The sequence below is a fragment of the Pichia kudriavzevii genome, chromosome 2 (assembly GCF_003054445.1).
Source record: "Pichia kudriavzevii chromosome 2, complete sequence".
NCBI classification, from domain to species: domain Eukaryota; kingdom Fungi; phylum Ascomycota; class Pichiomycetes; order Pichiales; family Pichiaceae; genus Pichia; species Pichia kudriavzevii.
In genome coordinates this window covers 2,558,272-2,576,258 of record NC_042507.1, presented here as the reverse complement: position 1 = coordinate 2,576,258, position 17,987 = coordinate 2,558,272, and the positions used below count along the sequence as shown (strand labels likewise).

The 17,987-nt window shown below is 39.3% G+C and overlaps 8 protein-coding genes across 8 annotated transcripts; 5 read left to right on the top strand and 3 right to left on the bottom strand.

Moving 5' to 3' along the window:
• Positions 1–4: 4 nt before the first annotated feature.
• Positions 5–2,746, bottom strand: C5L36_0B12140 (uncharacterized protein; the record flags this gene model as incomplete). The annotated part of the gene is made up of 1 exon (XM_029465603.1): positions 5–2,746. One exon carries the CDS (start codon positions 2,744–2,746, stop codon positions 5–7), a length of 2,742 nt encoding a protein of 913 aa, XP_029321462.1.
• A 470-nt stretch (positions 2,747–3,216) lies between these two features.
• On the top strand, positions 3,217–3,900 carry C5L36_0B12130 (uncharacterized protein; the record flags this gene model as incomplete). The annotated part of the gene is made up of 1 exon (XM_029465602.1): positions 3,217–3,900. The coding sequence occupies one exon, from the start codon at positions 3,217–3,219 to the stop codon at positions 3,898–3,900; it is 684 nt and encodes a 227-aa protein (XP_029321461.1).
• A 106-nt stretch (positions 3,901–4,006) lies between these two features.
• C5L36_0B12125 (uncharacterized protein) lies at positions 4,007–4,450 on the top strand (the record flags this gene model as incomplete). The annotated part of the gene is made up of 1 exon (XM_029465601.1): positions 4,007–4,450. The coding sequence occupies one exon, from the start codon at positions 4,007–4,009 to the stop codon at positions 4,448–4,450; it is 444 nt and encodes a 147-aa protein (XP_029321460.1).
• Positions 4,451–4,494: 44 nt separating this feature from the next.
• C5L36_0B12120 (uncharacterized protein) lies at positions 4,495–6,963 on the top strand (the record flags this gene model as incomplete). Its single annotated transcript, XM_029465600.1, has 1 exon — positions 4,495–6,963. The coding sequence occupies one exon, from the start codon at positions 4,495–4,497 to the stop codon at positions 6,961–6,963; it is 2,469 nt and encodes an 822-aa protein (XP_029321459.1).
• A 237-nt stretch (positions 6,964–7,200) lies between these two features.
• C5L36_0B12110 (uncharacterized protein) lies at positions 7,201–8,448 on the bottom strand (the record flags this gene model as incomplete). The annotated part of the gene is made up of 1 exon (XM_029465599.1): positions 7,201–8,448. The coding sequence occupies one exon, from the start codon at positions 8,446–8,448 to the stop codon at positions 7,201–7,203; it is 1,248 nt and encodes a 415-aa protein (XP_029321458.1).
• Positions 8,449–9,305: 857 nt separating this feature from the next.
• On the top strand, positions 9,306–10,808 carry C5L36_0B12100 (uncharacterized protein; the record flags this gene model as incomplete). Its single annotated transcript, XM_029465598.1, has 1 exon — positions 9,306–10,808. One exon carries the CDS (start codon positions 9,306–9,308, stop codon positions 10,806–10,808), a length of 1,503 nt encoding a protein of 500 aa, XP_029321457.1.
• Positions 10,809–10,943: 135 nt separating this feature from the next.
• C5L36_0B12095 (uncharacterized protein) lies at positions 10,944–11,401 on the bottom strand (the record flags this gene model as incomplete). Its single annotated transcript, XM_029465597.1, has 2 exons — positions 10,944–11,213; positions 11,276–11,401. 2 exons carry the CDS (start codon positions 11,399–11,401, stop codon positions 10,944–10,946), a joined length of 396 nt encoding a protein of 131 aa, XP_029321456.1.
• A 1,835-nt stretch (positions 11,402–13,236) lies between these two features.
• C5L36_0B12090 (uncharacterized protein) lies at positions 13,237–17,883 on the top strand (the record flags this gene model as incomplete). Its single annotated transcript, XM_029465596.1, has 1 exon — positions 13,237–17,883. One exon carries the CDS (start codon positions 13,237–13,239, stop codon positions 17,881–17,883), a length of 4,647 nt encoding a protein of 1,548 aa, XP_029321455.1.
• Positions 17,884–17,987: the final 104 nt, after the last annotated feature.

The window sequence follows — 17,987 nt, the reverse complement described above, 5'->3', positions numbered from 1 at the left end:
ACATTTAGGGCATATACGGACCGGCTGCAAGACATAAGTTTCTTCTGGTAAATGCAACTTTGTAAACAGGCGTTTTTTTGGTAAAATAAACACCCATATGATCGCTTGATCCATAATTTTGCACCACACTCTTCTCATCATCTTTACCTCTCCTTCCATTACCAACATTGAACCTTTCTGGCTGGGCACCAGGAATCATATCAACAGTACCTTTTTTAGCATCCCAGACTCGTACAGACCCATCTGCTCCACCACTGACCAACACTTCACCACCTCTACTCCATGAAAGAGAATGAACACCACCTGATCCATGTCCTCTCATGGTTTTCAACTTTCTACCCGATGCAATATCCCAAATATGTATGACACTACCTGTGAAATTAGTACTTGTTATTTTCTTTAGGTCTTTGTCGTCCTTTGCGCCAGTATTTTCATCGTCTTTACTTTTCTTGTTATTATTGTTGCCGCTGTTACCAATGCCATCACCCCCGTTTGTATTCTCTTTAGCCGCGTTAGGCACACTACCTATTGGCTGGAATCCTCCACCTATACTATTTGTCCAATCATTTATACCGAATGAAGTATTCAAATAGTTCTCTTCATTGACAGAAGCGGTAGCTAACCAACGCCCATCAGGGGAACATGCAATATCACTAATCGGTGAAGTGTGGCCGACAAATAATCTAACACTTTCGGCCCGAGCAACGTCCCACATTCTAACTGTTTTATCACTTGACCCTGTGAACAAATAAGTACCATTAGGATGGAATTTCACAACATCGACATCATTTAAGTGACCTGCAAAAATACGCAATGGATAAATGTGGTCACAAGACCAGAGTCTAGCAGTCTGATCATGAGAAGCTGTTGCAAAATAATGTCCTAATGGCGAGAATTCAACGTCCCAAACAGGGGATACTGCACCTCCTGCACCTCCTGCACCACCATGTCCTTTATATGAAACTAGTGCTGTATATGTATCCAACGACCACAACCGAACCGTGGAATCAGCCGATGAGGATAAAAGATATTTCCCATCAGGAGAGAATGATAAGCCATACACAGGCCCTGAGTGTCCCACCAATTTTCTACTTAGAATGTTTGGTATTCCGCTATTTGCACCACCATTATCATTGTCATCGTTCAAATCAATGTCTCGATTGTAAAGATCGTTCTTAAGAACAGAGCGTAAAGGGGAACCATCAATACTCCATAGTTTAATGAAGGAATCTTGGAATCCTCCGGCTATCATCGTTGAGTCTGGGTGATATTCCAATGATGTTAAGTCGTTGTTTGTATTGTGAAAAGTATACATACAAACAGAAGGTAACGACGGCTGTGAAATATAGACATTCCTTGAACCATCGCCGGTATTATTCAGATGGGAATACGATGAAGAAGTTAGTTTAATTCTTGAACGAGAATCTTGAATTTCTTGGATAGCACGCTTTAAATCATAAACACTTTTTTGAGGTAAGGGCAAGGTTCCTTTGGCTGGCGAATCTTCGTTTTTAGGATCAACTTTAAAATTCTCGTTATATTCTTCTATTAATGTAGGCTTTTTATTAGTTTCATCATTATTTTGTTCTTGATCATCGTTAGTTTTCGCCTTTTCGTCTCTATGTTTTAACTCAGCTTCCAGCTCTTTGGTGAATTCTTCATCTGGTGGATAAGGCCCCAATTTTAGAGGTTTTTCCGAGTCTGATATCAGAGTAGCCTTAGACTTCTTGAACTTTTCATTGTCATGGTCGGAGCCCAAATTAATCAACTCATAGATTTGAGGGATTCCTTCTAGATTATTTAGATTATTGTCACTGGAAGATGTCGTGACCTCTGAATGTGTATGGACCTCAAAATTATTATTCAGGAATCTGACTAATATGCCGCCGCCAATTGCTTGATTTTCATTTAAGAATCCAAGTATTAGATTAAGTGATGTGTTGGATAAATTAACTTTATATTTGTTATTGATGAATAGGTTGGCATAGTTATTCTCATGTAGATGATCTGGTAAAGTGATTGAAAGTAAGTTTTTAATCTCTTGATCATGAGACAACAAATGGTCTGATTTGAATTTCAAAAGAAACTGATGACCTTCATCAGTTTCATTTCGTTCAATTAATGTAATAAATGAGTACACATAAAATGGAAACAAAAGCTTTTCGAGTTCGTATTTATACATCTCCAAGGAGTTCTCACACCAGGAACGGTAGAGTATGTATGCTCTTGAGAACATCTTAGGATCTTCATCGAACTGTCTCTGCTTGGAGGCGTTCTGTTTGACCAAAAACTGTTGCTGTTGGAATTGAAGGTTTGAGCGATCTGAGGTAGCAGTTGACGGTTGTGTGTAGTTTGCATTTGCATTTGTTAGATTAAACGATTGCGAGCCAGGAATTTTTGTCGATTCAATTCTTAGGGTGGATTCCGTCTGATGGTATCCCTTTCTAGTAAGGTACTCAAGAACTAGCCTGTTTAGGTTCAGGGGCATTTCTGGTCCTCCATGCGTGGACTGTTGTGCTGGATTTCCTTGGCGATGCTGTTGTTGTTGTTGTTGTTGTTGTTGTTGTTGTTGTTGTTGTTGTTGTTGTTGTTGTTGTTGTTGTTGTTGTTGTTGTTGCTGTTGTTGCTGTTGTTGTTGTTGCTGTTGTTGTTGTTGTTGTTGATGTTGTTGTTGTGAGGATGGGGTGTCTGTTCTAGAAGTGGCAGCCTCGGGAGTGCCCTTTGATTGGTCTACAGGAGTGGCCATGTCTGGTGCTGTACTATGTCTTGCAAGCTCCGTGTTTCTTAGAGTCACTGTTGCTCTGGTCTACAACATATCTAACTTAAACACAATCAAGTATAAAATTCATTTATTTTAAAAGTTTACGTAATCAGAAAAAAAAACCTGGTTCTGTCATTTCTGGAGCACGTGTCACTGAGGGGGAAAGAAAATTCAAAGAGGAAAAATAAAAATCTGAGAAAATCAATGGCAATGCGAGACTGCCCCATTGGGCATATCGCCCTTTCTCTGAGAGCACAGATTTCGCCTTTGATGCTATTATCTTTAATTTAATTTTGTGCGGCATAGGGGGGGGGGGGGGGGGGGAGAAATGGATTTTCGTTGATTGACAAACTGGTGTTATCTGGTGTCGTGAAATAAGGTGTTTTCAAATAGAGGAACTTGTCATTGTACGTTCAAGAGACAAGGTCAATACAAACGAACTCAGAGAGCAAGCAATGACAACAGCTACACCTCAACCTCTTTCTGCGTACAGCCGAATCGTCACTGGAGGCACTCTTATTGCCATTATCAGTTGTTCGTTTCTTTTAGGGGTTCTATTTGCCAACTGGCCATATACAGACGGACTTTTATGGACTGTCCATGAGAGTATTGAACAACGGGAAGATGCCGCAAGGAGAGCATTGTCACATTACATCCACTGGTTGGAAATCCCAAAGTACATTCCATACACCATGTATGTGATTACCGGTGTCGGGTTTTTAGGTCTCGCCTCTAAGATCATTAGTCCTAACGAGGACGCCAAGTATTATGAGTATGGATCCTTTGTTGTTTTCATCATTGCAGTTTGTTGTTATATTTCCAATGTCAGATTTGGTGCGTATTCGGCACAGGCTGGCCAATGGGGGGAAGTGGACGAATTCACTGGGTTGACTGTCATTGCAGCAAGTGAAGTCATTATAGTTTTCCTTTTGCTGGGCATTGTCATCATCCAATCTGGAATCTTCTATGCCCAGTACGAGGACGACAAGGTCAAGGCCGACTTTTTGTTGAAGGAGTTGAAGACCAAGTTGGCCCAACAAGAATTCAAGGAAGCTCAAGCATCTAAGGAGTCTAATGCTAAGGCTTCTGGCGCTCGTGTCTCCAATGCAAACAATGACAATTCTACAAAGAGGAAGTAGGCAAGAAGAAGAGATTCCCAGACAAGGTATTCTGGCCCCTCCTGTGTATATGCAAATAAATAGATAGATATATTAAATATATATATATGCGTTTATTCAATTTTAAATGTACCACTATCAATTTTATCGCTGTCGCTTATACGCTGCTCAAAAACTGTATACTTTTATTTTTAACACCTTGCTAACAGCTCTTTCTTTCGACTTGTCTTGTCTTCAAGACAAGACCCACTCAATGGATACTGGAGACCAGACTCACAAAACTGACCAAGTCCGTATCAATCCAGAGAGCATCCTAGCTTGCCCTCCAAAACCAGTGTCACTCCCTTACGATCTCCCAGCACTTCCTTCAAAGCATGAAGTGGCCGCCCAAATGAAACATCTCGAAACGCAGCTGATCCCCCGCTTAAGTGCCTTTGTTGATTTGCCCCTTAGAGAACCTGCTAATGATTCTCTTCCCGTGTATCAGAGGTGGAAACAGGAAGTGCAAAGACTCAACCCTGGACTGACCTCCATCTCTAATATAATGGCTCCTACAAAGAAAAACACGTAGATTTGGCGCTGAGCCTCCTCGCATAATTACGGTGCACGGGAGTCATGGTTTTCTTAAATTTTTTTTTTTTTTTTTCCCTTTTTTCATTTTTCCCCTACTGGGTTTGCCAAATCAAGTTGATGCTACTCTTTGGCCATCTTAGATTAGTCACGCTAGTTTCTTCGGCTAGTTACACTTCTAAAGGAAACAAGGTTCAGATCATGTCTTATAAGCTCTATTTGTCCAAGGACAAGACCCCAACAGCGCTGGCTGAAAACATCAAGGTTTCTGTTGCTTCTCTTGTTTTCAACCCTTCTCTCTTTGCATCTTTAAAGAAAGTCACCCAAGATAACGAACTAATTAATGAATCGTTAACTCAATCAAATGAAAAACACACCGTCTTTATTGACACAAAGAACCCAAAGTTTCATTTATTTCATGCCAATACTACTGCTAAATTTTTGAAGGCCTTATCTAGCTCTAAATATGAAGATGAGCTCGTTTATTCACACGTTGAAGGCCCCCTCTATGAACTGACCAAAACAGGTAAGATTGACGAGTCTGAAATAGAGAAGCTTATTTCCTCTTTCTCTACAGTTGATACCAAGTCCATTGAACAGTTGTTAGTTTTTGCTTCCATCTATGCCCTTATTTTCAGGAACACAGAATTGATTTCGAAATTCCCATTTCTAGTCAGTTTCTATACCGAGACTAAAGAAGCCGTTGACTTTGCCATTGCAAATACCAAGATCGAGAGAAGTGTACCAAAAAACACTGGAACTACCAATTATCTGGCGGACCACCTTATCAGAAAACCTGAGGGTAAGTTAAAACCAATTGAAGGAGAACGTAATATTCTGATCACATCTGCGTTGCCTTATGTCAATAATGTTCCTCATTTAGGTAATATTGTTGGTTCTGTTTTGTCAGCAGATATCTTTGCTAGGTATTGTAAAGATAGAAATTACAACACTTTGTTTATTTGCGGTACTGACGAATATGGTACTGCTACTGAAACAAAGGCTTTAGAAGAGAAAGTTTCTCCAAGGGAATTATGTACCAAGTATCACAAAATTCATAAGGAAGTGTATGATTGGTTTGATATTGGCTTTGACTACTTTGGCCGTACGACAACAGAAAAGCAAACCGAAATTGCACAGGATATTTTTATGAAACTCCACAAAAACGGTTATTTGGAAGAACAGGTCATGAGGCAGCTCTATTGCCCTGAACACAAGGGTTATCTTGCAGATAGATATGTTGAAGGTGAATGTCCAAAATGTCATTATGAGGACGCAAGAGGTGACCAATGTGATAAGTGTGGTGTGTTGTTAGATCCTTTTGAGTTAATCAATCCTCGCTGTAAGTTAGACAATGCAACACCAATTCCAAAGGACTCCAAACACATTTTCCTATCTTTGGACAAGCTGGAGCCGGAATTAAAGGAATGGGTTGAGAAATCTTCAACTGAAGGTAAATGGTCTAAGAATTCCAAGACAATCACTAATTCGTGGTTAAGGGAAGGTTTGAAACCAAGATGTATCACACGTGATCTTGTTTGGGGTACACCTGTTCCATTAGAAGACTTTAAGGATAAGGTTTTATATGTTTGGTTCGATGCAACTATTGGATACGTATCGATCACTGCTAATTATACCGATGATTGGAAACTATGGTGGCAGAAGCAAGAAAATGATAAAACCGACACCAAATTATATCAATTTATGGGTAAAGATAATGTTCCTTTCCATACTGTTGTTTTCCCAGCAACTGAAATTGGTACGCGTGACCCATGGAATAAGTTATATCATTTGAATACTACCGAATATCTTCAATACGAAGGTGGTAAATTTTCCAAATCCAGAGGCATCGGTGTTTTTGGTAATAATGCTAAGGATACTGGTATTTCACCATCTGTTTGGAGATATTATCTAGCATCAATTAGGCCAGAATCCCAGGACTCTCAATTTTCCTGGACAGAATTCGTTACAAAGAATAATTCCGAACTATTGGCAAACTTAGGAAACTTTGTGAATAGAATAACTAAGTTTGTGAATGCAAAATACAACGGTGTTATTCCAGAATTTGACTTAAAGAACTGTCCAAACTTTACTGAAACCGCAGAATCTGATATTAATAAAATCCTATCCACTTATATTGATGATATGGAAAACTGCAGACTGAGAAAAGGTTTAGAAACGGCAATGCAATTGTCTTCCAGAGGTAACTTATTCCTACAAGAGAATAAGCTGGACAATTCCACTTATGAGAATGAGCCTGAAAAAGCGGATGCTGTCGTAGCAATCGGTATCAACCTGGTCTATCTAGTCAGTTCAGTTATTGGCCCTTACATGCCTGAGGTCAGAGACAATATTTGCCAAATCCTGAATGTGCCACAATTGGCTATTCCAGATAAGTTTGAGATGTTCATCCAGGAAGGTCACTGTATCAGTAAACCACAATACTTATTTGCCAGGATTGATGAAAAGAAGATCGACGAGTGGAGGAACAAATACGGTGGTGTTCAAAAATAAACTTTTCTCAAGCAACCAACCTTGTGAATCTTTTTCAAGCAACCAACCTTGTGAACCTTTCAACTGTCTTGTTTCTTTATAGTATTTTCTAATAATACTATTTTTGTCACTTTTACGAACTTCTCTTTCTTTTTATTATTCCTTTTCCAAATGTTTTTAAATTCTCTTTTATACAGATACAGAAATTAATTAGTATAGATGATCTCTAGGACCAATTTATATGAACGAAATGCAAGTTTATAAAGCTAATGAGCTACCGTCTTCCCTAACCTTTTCACCATACTTCTTGATTCTAATTGCTTGAATAGCGATGAAACCAGTGGTGTCTTGTGGCTCAAAACCAGTTAGTTCATCCATGGAAGATTCAGTCGCATCATATAATTTCTCAGTAGAAGAAGATCTACCCAAGATGATGAGGTTACCCTTGTAACATCTGGCTCTAACGACACCATTGACAGTGTTTTGAGATGGTTGGATCATGGTTCTAACGTACTCACATTCTGGAGTAAAGTACATACCATTGTACAATAACTTGGAATATGTTGGGGTAACAAATGAGTCTCTAATCGCTCTAACTTCTCTGTCCAATGTCAAACCTTCCAAATCAATGTGTGTTGATCTTAAGAGGGTTAAGCCAGGAGTTTCATAACAACCTCTTGACTTGATACCAATAAATCTGTTTTCAACAATATCGATTCTACCAACACCGTTTCTTCTTGCAATTGCATTAGCAGTTAGGAATAACTCTAATGGATCACTGACAGACTTACCGTCACTAGTGGTCAATCTAACTGGTTTACCCTTGGAGAATTCAACTTCAAAGTCTTCAGGCTTATCAGGCGCATCTTGCGGATCGACAGTCAATTTCCACATGTCCTTTGGTGGAGTAGTGTCTGGATCTTCGAGAATACCTGCTTCGAATGAAATATGTGCCATGTTTTCATCAGTGGACCATGGCTTTGATTTGGTTTGGGTGACTGGAATGCCCTTTTCGGCTGCATAGTCTAACAAGTCTTTTCTACCGGCAAATCTCTTGAAAAATTCAGGATCTCTCCATGGAGCAATGACCTTGACATCTGGCTTGAGGGCATAAAAGGATAGTTCAAATCTAACTTGATCGTTACCCTTACCAGTACAACCATGGGAGACAGCAAAACAGCCTTCTTGTTCAGCGACATCAATTTGGGCCTTTGAAATAACAGGTCTAGCCAATGAGGTACCTAAGAGATAAACATTCTCATAAATACCATTAACTTGAACACAAGGGTATAACACTTCCTCGACAAATTCTTTTCTAACATCAACACAGACAAACTTGGTTGCACCAATAGCTAAAGCCTTCTTCTCTGCTGCTTCAAAGTCTTCCTCTTGACCAATGTTGGCCATGAAGGCAACAACTTCGTAACCTTGTTCTAATAACCATGCTAAAATAACGGAGGTATCCAAACCACCGGAATATGCTAAACAAACCTTACCCTTTGACATTTTGAACTATATAAGAATATAACAATAAGAAATCGATTCTTGTTTGGAGAGAGAGAGAGAGAGATAGAGAAAGAAAAGAGGAAAAGAAAACATGTAACAACTCCAAAGAGAAGCATGGACAAAACTTTTCAATTAAGGTGCAACTCACTACTCTTTTATACCTCTCAAGAGTTAACCAAGAGCTTCTCTCCGTGCAGCCAATGGAAACGGCATTCTCATTGTGACTCAGTTCTCCAATAAGCGCGGTTGCCTGTTTGAGTAATTTTGCAGTCACACATACACATTAAGCGCGCTACTATGGGCACAGCCGAGGTTTCCCTTTTGGGTCGGGGATAGAGGAGGGTTTGAAATGCGCTGAAATGCGAAAACATCGGAAACGGCAAGTGCGCATGCTGAATAAAACGTGACACATGCGCCACGTTTTATGCTCGAAATGTGGGGAAAGGGAAAAGTAGAGGGGGGGGGGGAAAATGGACGGCGGAGAGTCGCGGATGGAAAGTGGCAGATGGGAAGTGACAAGTGGAAGATATTGGGGGGGGGGGGGGTGTCAATTTTTTCTCGTTTTCTCAATTTCTCATTTCTTATTAGCGGGGAGATACTATTCGGTTGGAATTATAAGCAAAGACCGCTAAGCTTAGCGGGTATTTCCTAATCGGGGAAGTCACCGCCCAGAGGGTATTGAGCCACATATCCATGAATGTATACATTGACAAAGTTTGAAATGAAACGTCTCCCGCTGAAATTGTATATAAATAGGAGACTAGTAACTGTTCCAACATGTACTTGTTGGTTAAATTCTCACCTCTCCTTTTGTCTCCTAAAGTAGTAATCGTTCCTCACAGCTACCATTAAAAAAGATGTCCTCAAGTACAGAAATCAAGGCTTTTGCAGATAAATACGGCATTAAGAATGTCAATTTGATCAGAACCGGTGCCCTAGTCAACGGGGAATGGGTTTACAACACTGATGATGTCTTCTCTGTTACTGACCCAGGTACAGGCGATCATTTGTTACATGTATCCAACACCAAGATCGAAGTGATTGAACAGGGTATCAAGGATGCACAGACAGCATTTGAGAGCTACCTCTCCAAATCTACAGGAAGAGAGAGAGGTAGAATTTTGAGAAAGTTCTACGATTTGATGCTTGAGAATTTCAATGACTTGGCGATTCTTTGTACTATTGAAAATGGCAAATCTTTAACCGACTCCAAGGGTGAGATCACCTATGCTTCGAGTTTCTTTGAATGGTTTGCCGAAGAGGCTCCTAGAATTTACGCTGACAATATTCCTTCTGCAGCGTCAAACAAAAGAATCATCACTTCTAAACAGCCAATTGGTGTTGTGGGTATTCTAACTCCTTGGAATTTCCCTGCTGCCATGATTACCAGAAAATTAGGAGCTGCATTTGCTGCAGGTTGTTCCACCGTCATCAAACCAGCAACTGAAACACCACTATCTGCATTGGCATTGGGCTATTTAGCAGAAGAGGCGGGCTTCCCTAAGGGTATGCTGTCCATGTTCCCAGTTGACCAAAAGAGAACAATCCAAGTCGGTAAACTTTTTTGCGAGTCTCCCATCGTCAAGAAGATTTCATTTACAGGCTCAACAGGCGTTGGTAAACTATTAATGCAGCAATCTTCCTCTACTTTAAAGAAGTTGTCATTTGAGCTTGGTGGTAACGCTCCATTTATTGTTTTCGAAGATGCTGATGTTGATGCGGCAGTCCAGGGCGCTATTGGTTGTAAGCTAAGACAGTCAGGTCAAACTTGTATTTGTGCAAATAGACTCTACATTCACGAAGAAGTTTATGAAGAATTTGCAGCTAAGTTCGTTGCCGAAGTCTCTAAGACGGTCCTAGGCCACGGTTTGGAACCGGATACTACACATGGTCCATTGATTCATGAGAGAGCAGTTGCTAAAGTCCAAGAACACATCCAAGATGCTGTCAGTAAGGGTGCAAAAGTTTTATATGGTGGTAACAGAGCTTCACATCTTGGTGAAAATTTCCATGAGTTGACCGTCCTAGGTGATGTTCCAAAGAGCGCTAGAGTTAACAAGGAGGAAACTTTTGGTCCTGTCGTACCATTGATTAGGTTCTCATCTGAGGAGGAAGTTTTACAATTGGCAAATGATACTGAATACGGTTTAGCAGGTTACTTCTTCTCAAGAGATTATGCTAGAATCTTCAGATTTGGCGAAAAGCTACAATGCGGTATGGTTGGGGCAAACACCGGTGCTCTTGGTGAAGCCGCACTGCCATTTGGTGGTATCGGATGGTCTGGTTTCGGTAGAGAAGGATCAAAGTATGGTATTGACGACTATACTGTTCTTAAATCTATCGTTATCGGTGGAATCTAAAAAAAAAAATCACAATTATAATTTTTGTACTATATAATTTCGTTAGTAACCCTTAGCTTTGAATATTGGGAAAGAAAAACGAAGATGCAACACAGAAAACATACCAAGCAGAAGAAGGATTCTTGTGTCGATGTTCTATTGCTTCAATTTCTTCTCAACAACATTAATTTTGTCTTGCATTGTTTGTGCCTTGTCTGTCCGTGTACCCACTCTCATGTCGGAATGAACCCTCACAAATCCTGATTTGTGCAAATGTTCATGTATCTGACCAACCAAAGTCATAGCGTCCTTCCATTCGGCATCAATGGTAAATCCACCATCATGAATCACATATTCTTGCCCACTTGCTTCTAGAAGTGGTTTGGCAAGCTCTAATGCCTTTTCAATTGAGTCAATAGGTCCTATCTGTGAATAAATGTTAGTTGGGGACTTTGGTGAACGGGCTAATCTTTATGGGGCATACGTACAGGTGTGATTGCCACGTCTGCTAAACAATGCATTCTGGTATTACGTTTGGGGTGAAAGTGCCCAATAATCAGAGCTGTGTTGATGGCTATGGTAATCTGCCGATTTGCACGAAAATTGATTCTCATACAGCCATGCACATGCTTGCCGAGCGCCTTTTCCTACATTGTTGCCAAATGCATTTTATCTGCACCCAACTGGATAATGCGATTGAGAAGAAGCTCATCGAATTCCTGCAATGATATGCTTTGACTTTTCTGTACCTCACTAATTGATGGCTCCGCTTGAGGTTTTAACGGTATTACCATTCAGAGGATGAAAAAATTGAACCAGCTCTGTTTATGGGGGAAAACGGCACTAGTGTAGGTTGTACTGTTTCGACTGCAGATATGATATATATACATATACTGTAAGATGCATACCAGGCTGATACTTTACTCAAACTGACCCTTATAGCATAAGCTGAATATGCTCTATGTTTATCCGTTTTACCTGGGTAGACCATAGTTTAGTAGAGGTCTAGTCTTCAAAAAAAAAAAATTGAAATAGAACATGACACTGGAATGACTGTAAGAGAAAAAAAAAGCAATAGGAAATGGGAACAGAGATGTACAAAGCTAGATTTCGAGTAAGCTGCCTTTGAATGAACCAAGTAGCAACACTTCACGCCAAAAATGCCTTTTTATGAACGTCATGAGCAACAGTAAGATAATTTGATGTCAAGAACGGTGTCTCCACTCCCAATAACAAGTCGATAGGTACCAAATGAGCCAATCAATACTATTTCCCACCAGATTCTATAATCGTTATACCATCAATTCATCTATTTCTATAGTTATTCTAACAGTGAGTTAGTACTTGAGAAGTGTCCTCATACAAGCAACTGGAAATTAGTAAGATGTACCTTGTGTTATATCACCTCAATTTTCATTTATCTTCAAACAGAAAGAGGTTTCTATTTAGTTTTGGAAACTAATCCAAGTGACAGCCTTTCCAATTTTTTCATGTTTTGGGGGACCGTTATGTTCCCAAAAAAATAGAATAATATCAGCAACAAGTACCACTAAAAAACACCAGGCGATAATACACGCATCTCTTATCATGAGGATTTGTTGCACCATTCCATCTTCGTTTAGGAATAATGACAGGCTCCTTTGTGATGGAAGTGTATAGTTATAAAAGGCAAAAATAATGGGAACTTTTGGCAAACCACGAAAGCACAACTCAAGATGTGGACATATGTTCCATCTTCAAACATAAACTTGAACTATATTAAACCACAGTGACAAACAGCACGATAATAGGAAACATTGCTTAGGAAGCTTTGATATATACTCCAGCCGCATCGCCAAATCAGAGATTGTCAGTATTCGACCATACGTTTAAATTCGAAGGCGCAAAAAATGAAGTATGATCACCGTTCAACAAACAGGGGAGACTTAGTATAACCGTTAATGTCTAAGCAACATGTTGTCGGGTAGGTTTGATTTTGTAAATACAATACTTATTTATTTGTGTGAATTTCCCTGGTATAATATATACTTTAATGAAAGGAATCTATATTTCAAAATTTTGCTTGAAAACGTGCTGAAAAAAAGCATTCCATTAAAAAAGTCAGAATAAAAATACCATTTGCTTCATAGTTGAGTATTCGAAAGTGTGTCTTACAAGCTTGCCTTAAATCGTTCTTTCTATTGATAACTGAGACCTTCTGCAATCTCTTGTGATAGTGTCGCACGCTGTACCTGATCTGGATAGTGTCGAATAGGTTCTGGCAATTTTTATATGATCCTTCCAAATTTGGAAATCCGCGGTTTTCCTGCAAATCGATTACGTACATCAACATGTAAAAACATCAAGGCATCACAGGTATCAACAGCGTAGCTCCAAACTAATAATAAATTTTTCATCTTTTGTGGTATACTTAAAGGTTAAACTGAAGATAAGAACCAGTGATTGAGTCATGGAATTTTCTGTCCCCCAAGAGTCAAGTACTGATGTGGATTTGCAACTGACCAGGCTAGCAAAAGACTTTCATGATGGATACTTGACAGAGAAAGGTTATATTAAAAAGCGAATGGAATTGCTAGGCATGACTCAGGGCAGTGTTTCTGAAACTGGCAGCCATTCATACACCACGTCAGATACCAACAAGCATACCAAAAATAATAGCTTGCATTCAGTCACGACAACATCATCTGTGGGAAATCATGCTAACAACTCAAATTCTGATATTGTAAACGATTTCTGGCATCCTGGACATCAGATTTCGTCCTCAGTTGATGAAGCTTCCGGCAGTCAACCTGCCTTCTATAGAGATGAAATGATTGCAAAATATAAGAACATACAGGCAAACCATGACTACGAATTTAGAAAAGAATTGCAGAAACCATTAGACCCACGTGATGTGTCTTCACACATCGAACCTAGGTATGAGGTGAGCAACTTGGCAATGATTTTGCGTAAACGTGCCAAGTTGTCTGAAAGAGAACCAGCAGTTTTGATTATTGATGAACGTGGTAAAGAAAGTAAAGTTATTACGTGGGATAAGCTCTATTATCGTGCAGAAAAAATTTCAAAACAAATCAAAAATAAAGCTGCTTTATATCCAGGAGACCGTGTCTGTTTAATCTACCAAAACATTGAAATTATTGATTTCATGGCTGCTTTGTATGGCTGCTTTCTGGCTGGAGTTGTTGCAGTCCCTTTGAATAGCTCAACTCCTACCAGAGATATGGTTTCGATAATGAACGAAACCCAATCGCATCTATGTTTAATGTCCGATTCTGCATATAAATTCTTTGATAAACTTGCTAGGCAAACAAAATCCGCCATCTGGCCAAAAGGTATGGTGGTTTGGAAAACTTCTGACATGGGAACGTATAAGCCGTCAAAGAAAGATGGCGATCCAGCTCTAAAAGTTTCAGATTTAGCTTACATAGATTACACGAAAACAGCAAGTGGAGAGTATAAAGGGGTTGTTATATCCCACAGGACAATTATGAACCAAATGGTAATGATGGATAAGATGCTAAGCACAAGCCCAAAGATTAAGAAGCCTTTGGTGAGGTCAACTATCAAGCAATCGTCTTCTAGAAACACAATTTTAAGTACCCTAGATGTCCGTGGCTCAATTGGTATGATAATGTCACTCTTTGCTGTTTACTCAGGTAATTTACTTGTATGTATTCCTGCATCGATTGCAGAAGTTCCCGGTTTATTTGCCAGCTCATTATCTTCATATCATGTTTCTGTTGTATTGACAGATTATGCACTACTAAAAACCGTTGTTTACAATTACCAATCGTTTCCACAAAGTACAAGGACATTTAGCAAACGTAAGATTGATCTATCCTGCATTAATTGGTGCTTGATAGATACGTTCACCATCGACTGTGAGTTCAATGAAGTCTTAAGCAATAGATGGCTCAAACCGTTGGGAAGTGTGAATTTTAGGAGGATTGTTACACCGATATTATCTTTGTCAGAACATGGTGGTGCTATTATCTCCATGAGAGACTGGTATGGGAATGAGGAGCAACTTGGCTGCATTTTTAGTTCCAACTCTAATGTCATAGAGACTGATGAGTTTGGAGACGATGATTCATCTGACAGATTATCTGAGATTTTGATTGATAAGAATTCTCTTTCTACTAATTCTGTGAAGGTAATAAATGACAGCCCACCGAACGTTTCTTCATCTGAATCCAAATCCAATATCAACTATATACGAGTTGGTGCATTTGGCTACCCTTTACCAGATTCTACTTTAGCTATTGTTAACCCTGAAAACAAAATATTGAGTGGTGTTCTCGAAGTGGGGGAGATATGGGTTGATTCAAATTGTATTTCCGGAGGCTATTGGGGGTTACCAGAAGAGACTGAAGATATTTTCCAGGCAGAGTGCTCTGACTATGATGGTGTACTAAGTCTGAGGTTTGTCAGAACAGGTCTATTGGGGTTCATATATAATGGGGAAATTTATGTTCTTGGGTTATATGAAGATCGTATAAACCAACGTGTAACATGGTATGACCAGTATCTAGCGCTGAACGGAGAAGATACTAAAACTGATAATGATGAAGCAACTATGTTATCCAAGGTTTTGACGTCCGATGTTGAGAGTGTCTATAAACAAATGGCAAAAAAGATGAAAATTCCAACTAATGACATCGACCTTTCTCAAAGTTTGTCAAAAAGGTATGTGTATAAGTACCATTATTCAAGTCATCTCGTCAAAACCTTGGCTCGGCACCTTCCATTCTTTAAAGATTGTGCTTTCTTTAACTTAAAGGTCAACAGTGAGTACTTGCCTGTTGGTGTTATGGAGAGTGGGGTAGGCGGAGATTCATCTGCCGCTGCCCAAATTGAGTTGCAATCAATGATAAGTGAAGCCTTTTCTCTATTGGAGAAACATCACAATGTCAGATTGTTTTTCATGGTTGTGACCAAAGTAGGCACCTTATCCAGGTCCATGAAATCAGGGAGGATGGAAATTGCAAACACCCTTACCAAAAGAAAGTTCCTAGAAGGTAGACTACCAAGTTTGTACGTTTCTTTCAAACCATATAATTCCTTGGGAACTATTTATCATAATGAAGATATGACAGGCAGCATTTGGTCGGCCTACAGCTCATTAATAAGAGCCGAGTTATTAGACTTTTCATCCTTGCAAACTTCTGGGTTGGATCTAAGAGATTCTGCTGTAGACGAAAGAACACAGATAAGCTTATCAGATTTCAAAGACCCCATCTCCCTACTAGAGTTTCGAGCAAACAAACAGTCGGATGAATTGGCGTACGCACAGATTGAAGGCATAGTAATTAAAGTCAACAAGCCGTTGACTACATGGAAAAAATTTGAGAGTAAAGTATTTTCAATATGTTCCTATATTCTTGAGAAAAAAGTCTTAAAAGCTGGAGATGCTGTTGTATTAATGTATCCTTTAGGAGAAGAGCTTCTATCTTGCTTATACGCATGTTGGATGTCTGGGTTTATAGTTATTCCGATGGATCCTTCTTGTAAGGATAATTCTTCAACTGATGATGATGCAATTGCTTTGGCCCAAATTATCAAGGAGTATAAGGTTAAGGCAATATTTGTCAACAATGAAACAGAATCATTGATTAAAACCAAATCTTTCAATAGCAAACTCAAAACTGCGGCATCCAGAGTTCGTTGTGAAGTGCCTAAGCTAAGGAACACCACCAAGCATGCTAAAACAGGGTCATCAGGGAAATCAACTTATAGAAAGATGGAACAATACAGAAAAAATGTCCTTTCTAAAGAGAAGCCCTTTACAGTCTGGCTCAATACCTCACCAAATGGGAATCACACTTCAACGAAAGTTTCATGCGAAAATCTAATGCAAATGTGTTTGTCAATAAAAGAAACATGTCAAATGAAAAGTTCGATTCCGTTGCTTGGATGTTCCAACTATACAAGTGGCATTGGATTTCTTTTGGGCTGCGTTATGGGGGTGTACCTGGGGACTACTACCTATCTGATGAATAACACCGAATTTACTCATCATACAAATACATTTTTCCAAGCTATTGAAAGATATAGAATTGAGAATGTGCATTTGGATGACCACATGCTGCTATATGCTTTAAAACGAAACTCTATGAAAAAAACGGATCTCAAGTGTATGAAGAACTTGATGGTGTCATGGGCCGGCCAAAGACCCGATCCTATGTTAACAATGAAATATAAGGAGGTTTTGGATTTGGCGAATATTCGGTTGAAGACCATTTCAAATGTTTATGATCATATCCTACACCCTCTAGTAAGTACCAGATCTTATTTATCATTTGATCCAGTCATTCTATGGTTGGATCCGTATGGGTTATCACAAGGTTACATTAGTATTGTGAATCACAATGATTCTCCTAACTCGATTCCTGTGATCGACTCGGGTATTGTTTCAGTAAACACAGAGGTAATTATTGTCAACCCTGAAACCAAAAACATATGTAAAGTGGGTGAATTTGGTGAAATATGGATCTCTTCAAGTTCAATGGCAGATGGTTTTGCTGGTAAGGACAGTACAAATTTGAACACAGAAATGCTAGGCGGTAAAATAGAGATTTCCGATAAGGAATACGTGAGAACAGGGGATTTTGGGTTTTTACACACCATCACCAAGAACGAAAGGAACATCCCAGTTGAAATGCAGCTATTATACAACCTAGGAAAGATACATGAAACATTCGAATATTGTGGTCTACAATATTTTGCTAGTGACGTTGAGCACAGCTTAGAAACGTTTGATGGAATCAACAAATGCTGTGTGTTTAAAGCTGGAGTGTACACTATATTGGTTGCAGCTACGTCGACAAAGAGAAGCTTAAGTACGATCACGCCCTTGATGATTTTGAAACTTTTGAATAAGGTCAAACTTGTTGTCGATATCGTTTCCTTTGTGGATGCTGATAGGTTACCTATAACTAGAACAGGTCGTGTACAGCGGTCACTAGTGGCTGATAGATGGTTAAAGAAGTCCTTAAGCATTAAGGCAACTTACGGCGTTTCGTATGGGGAAGAACAAATGATCAAAGCAGTCAATATGCAGGAATGGGTCGAGGAGAGACTCGACAAACTAAAATAGTTTGATGTATTATTATAACACTATAATAGAGTGTACAATCTAATGGAATACTTTTGTTCTATAAAAGCTAGACACGAGATGCAAAATAAAAACATCAATTCTTT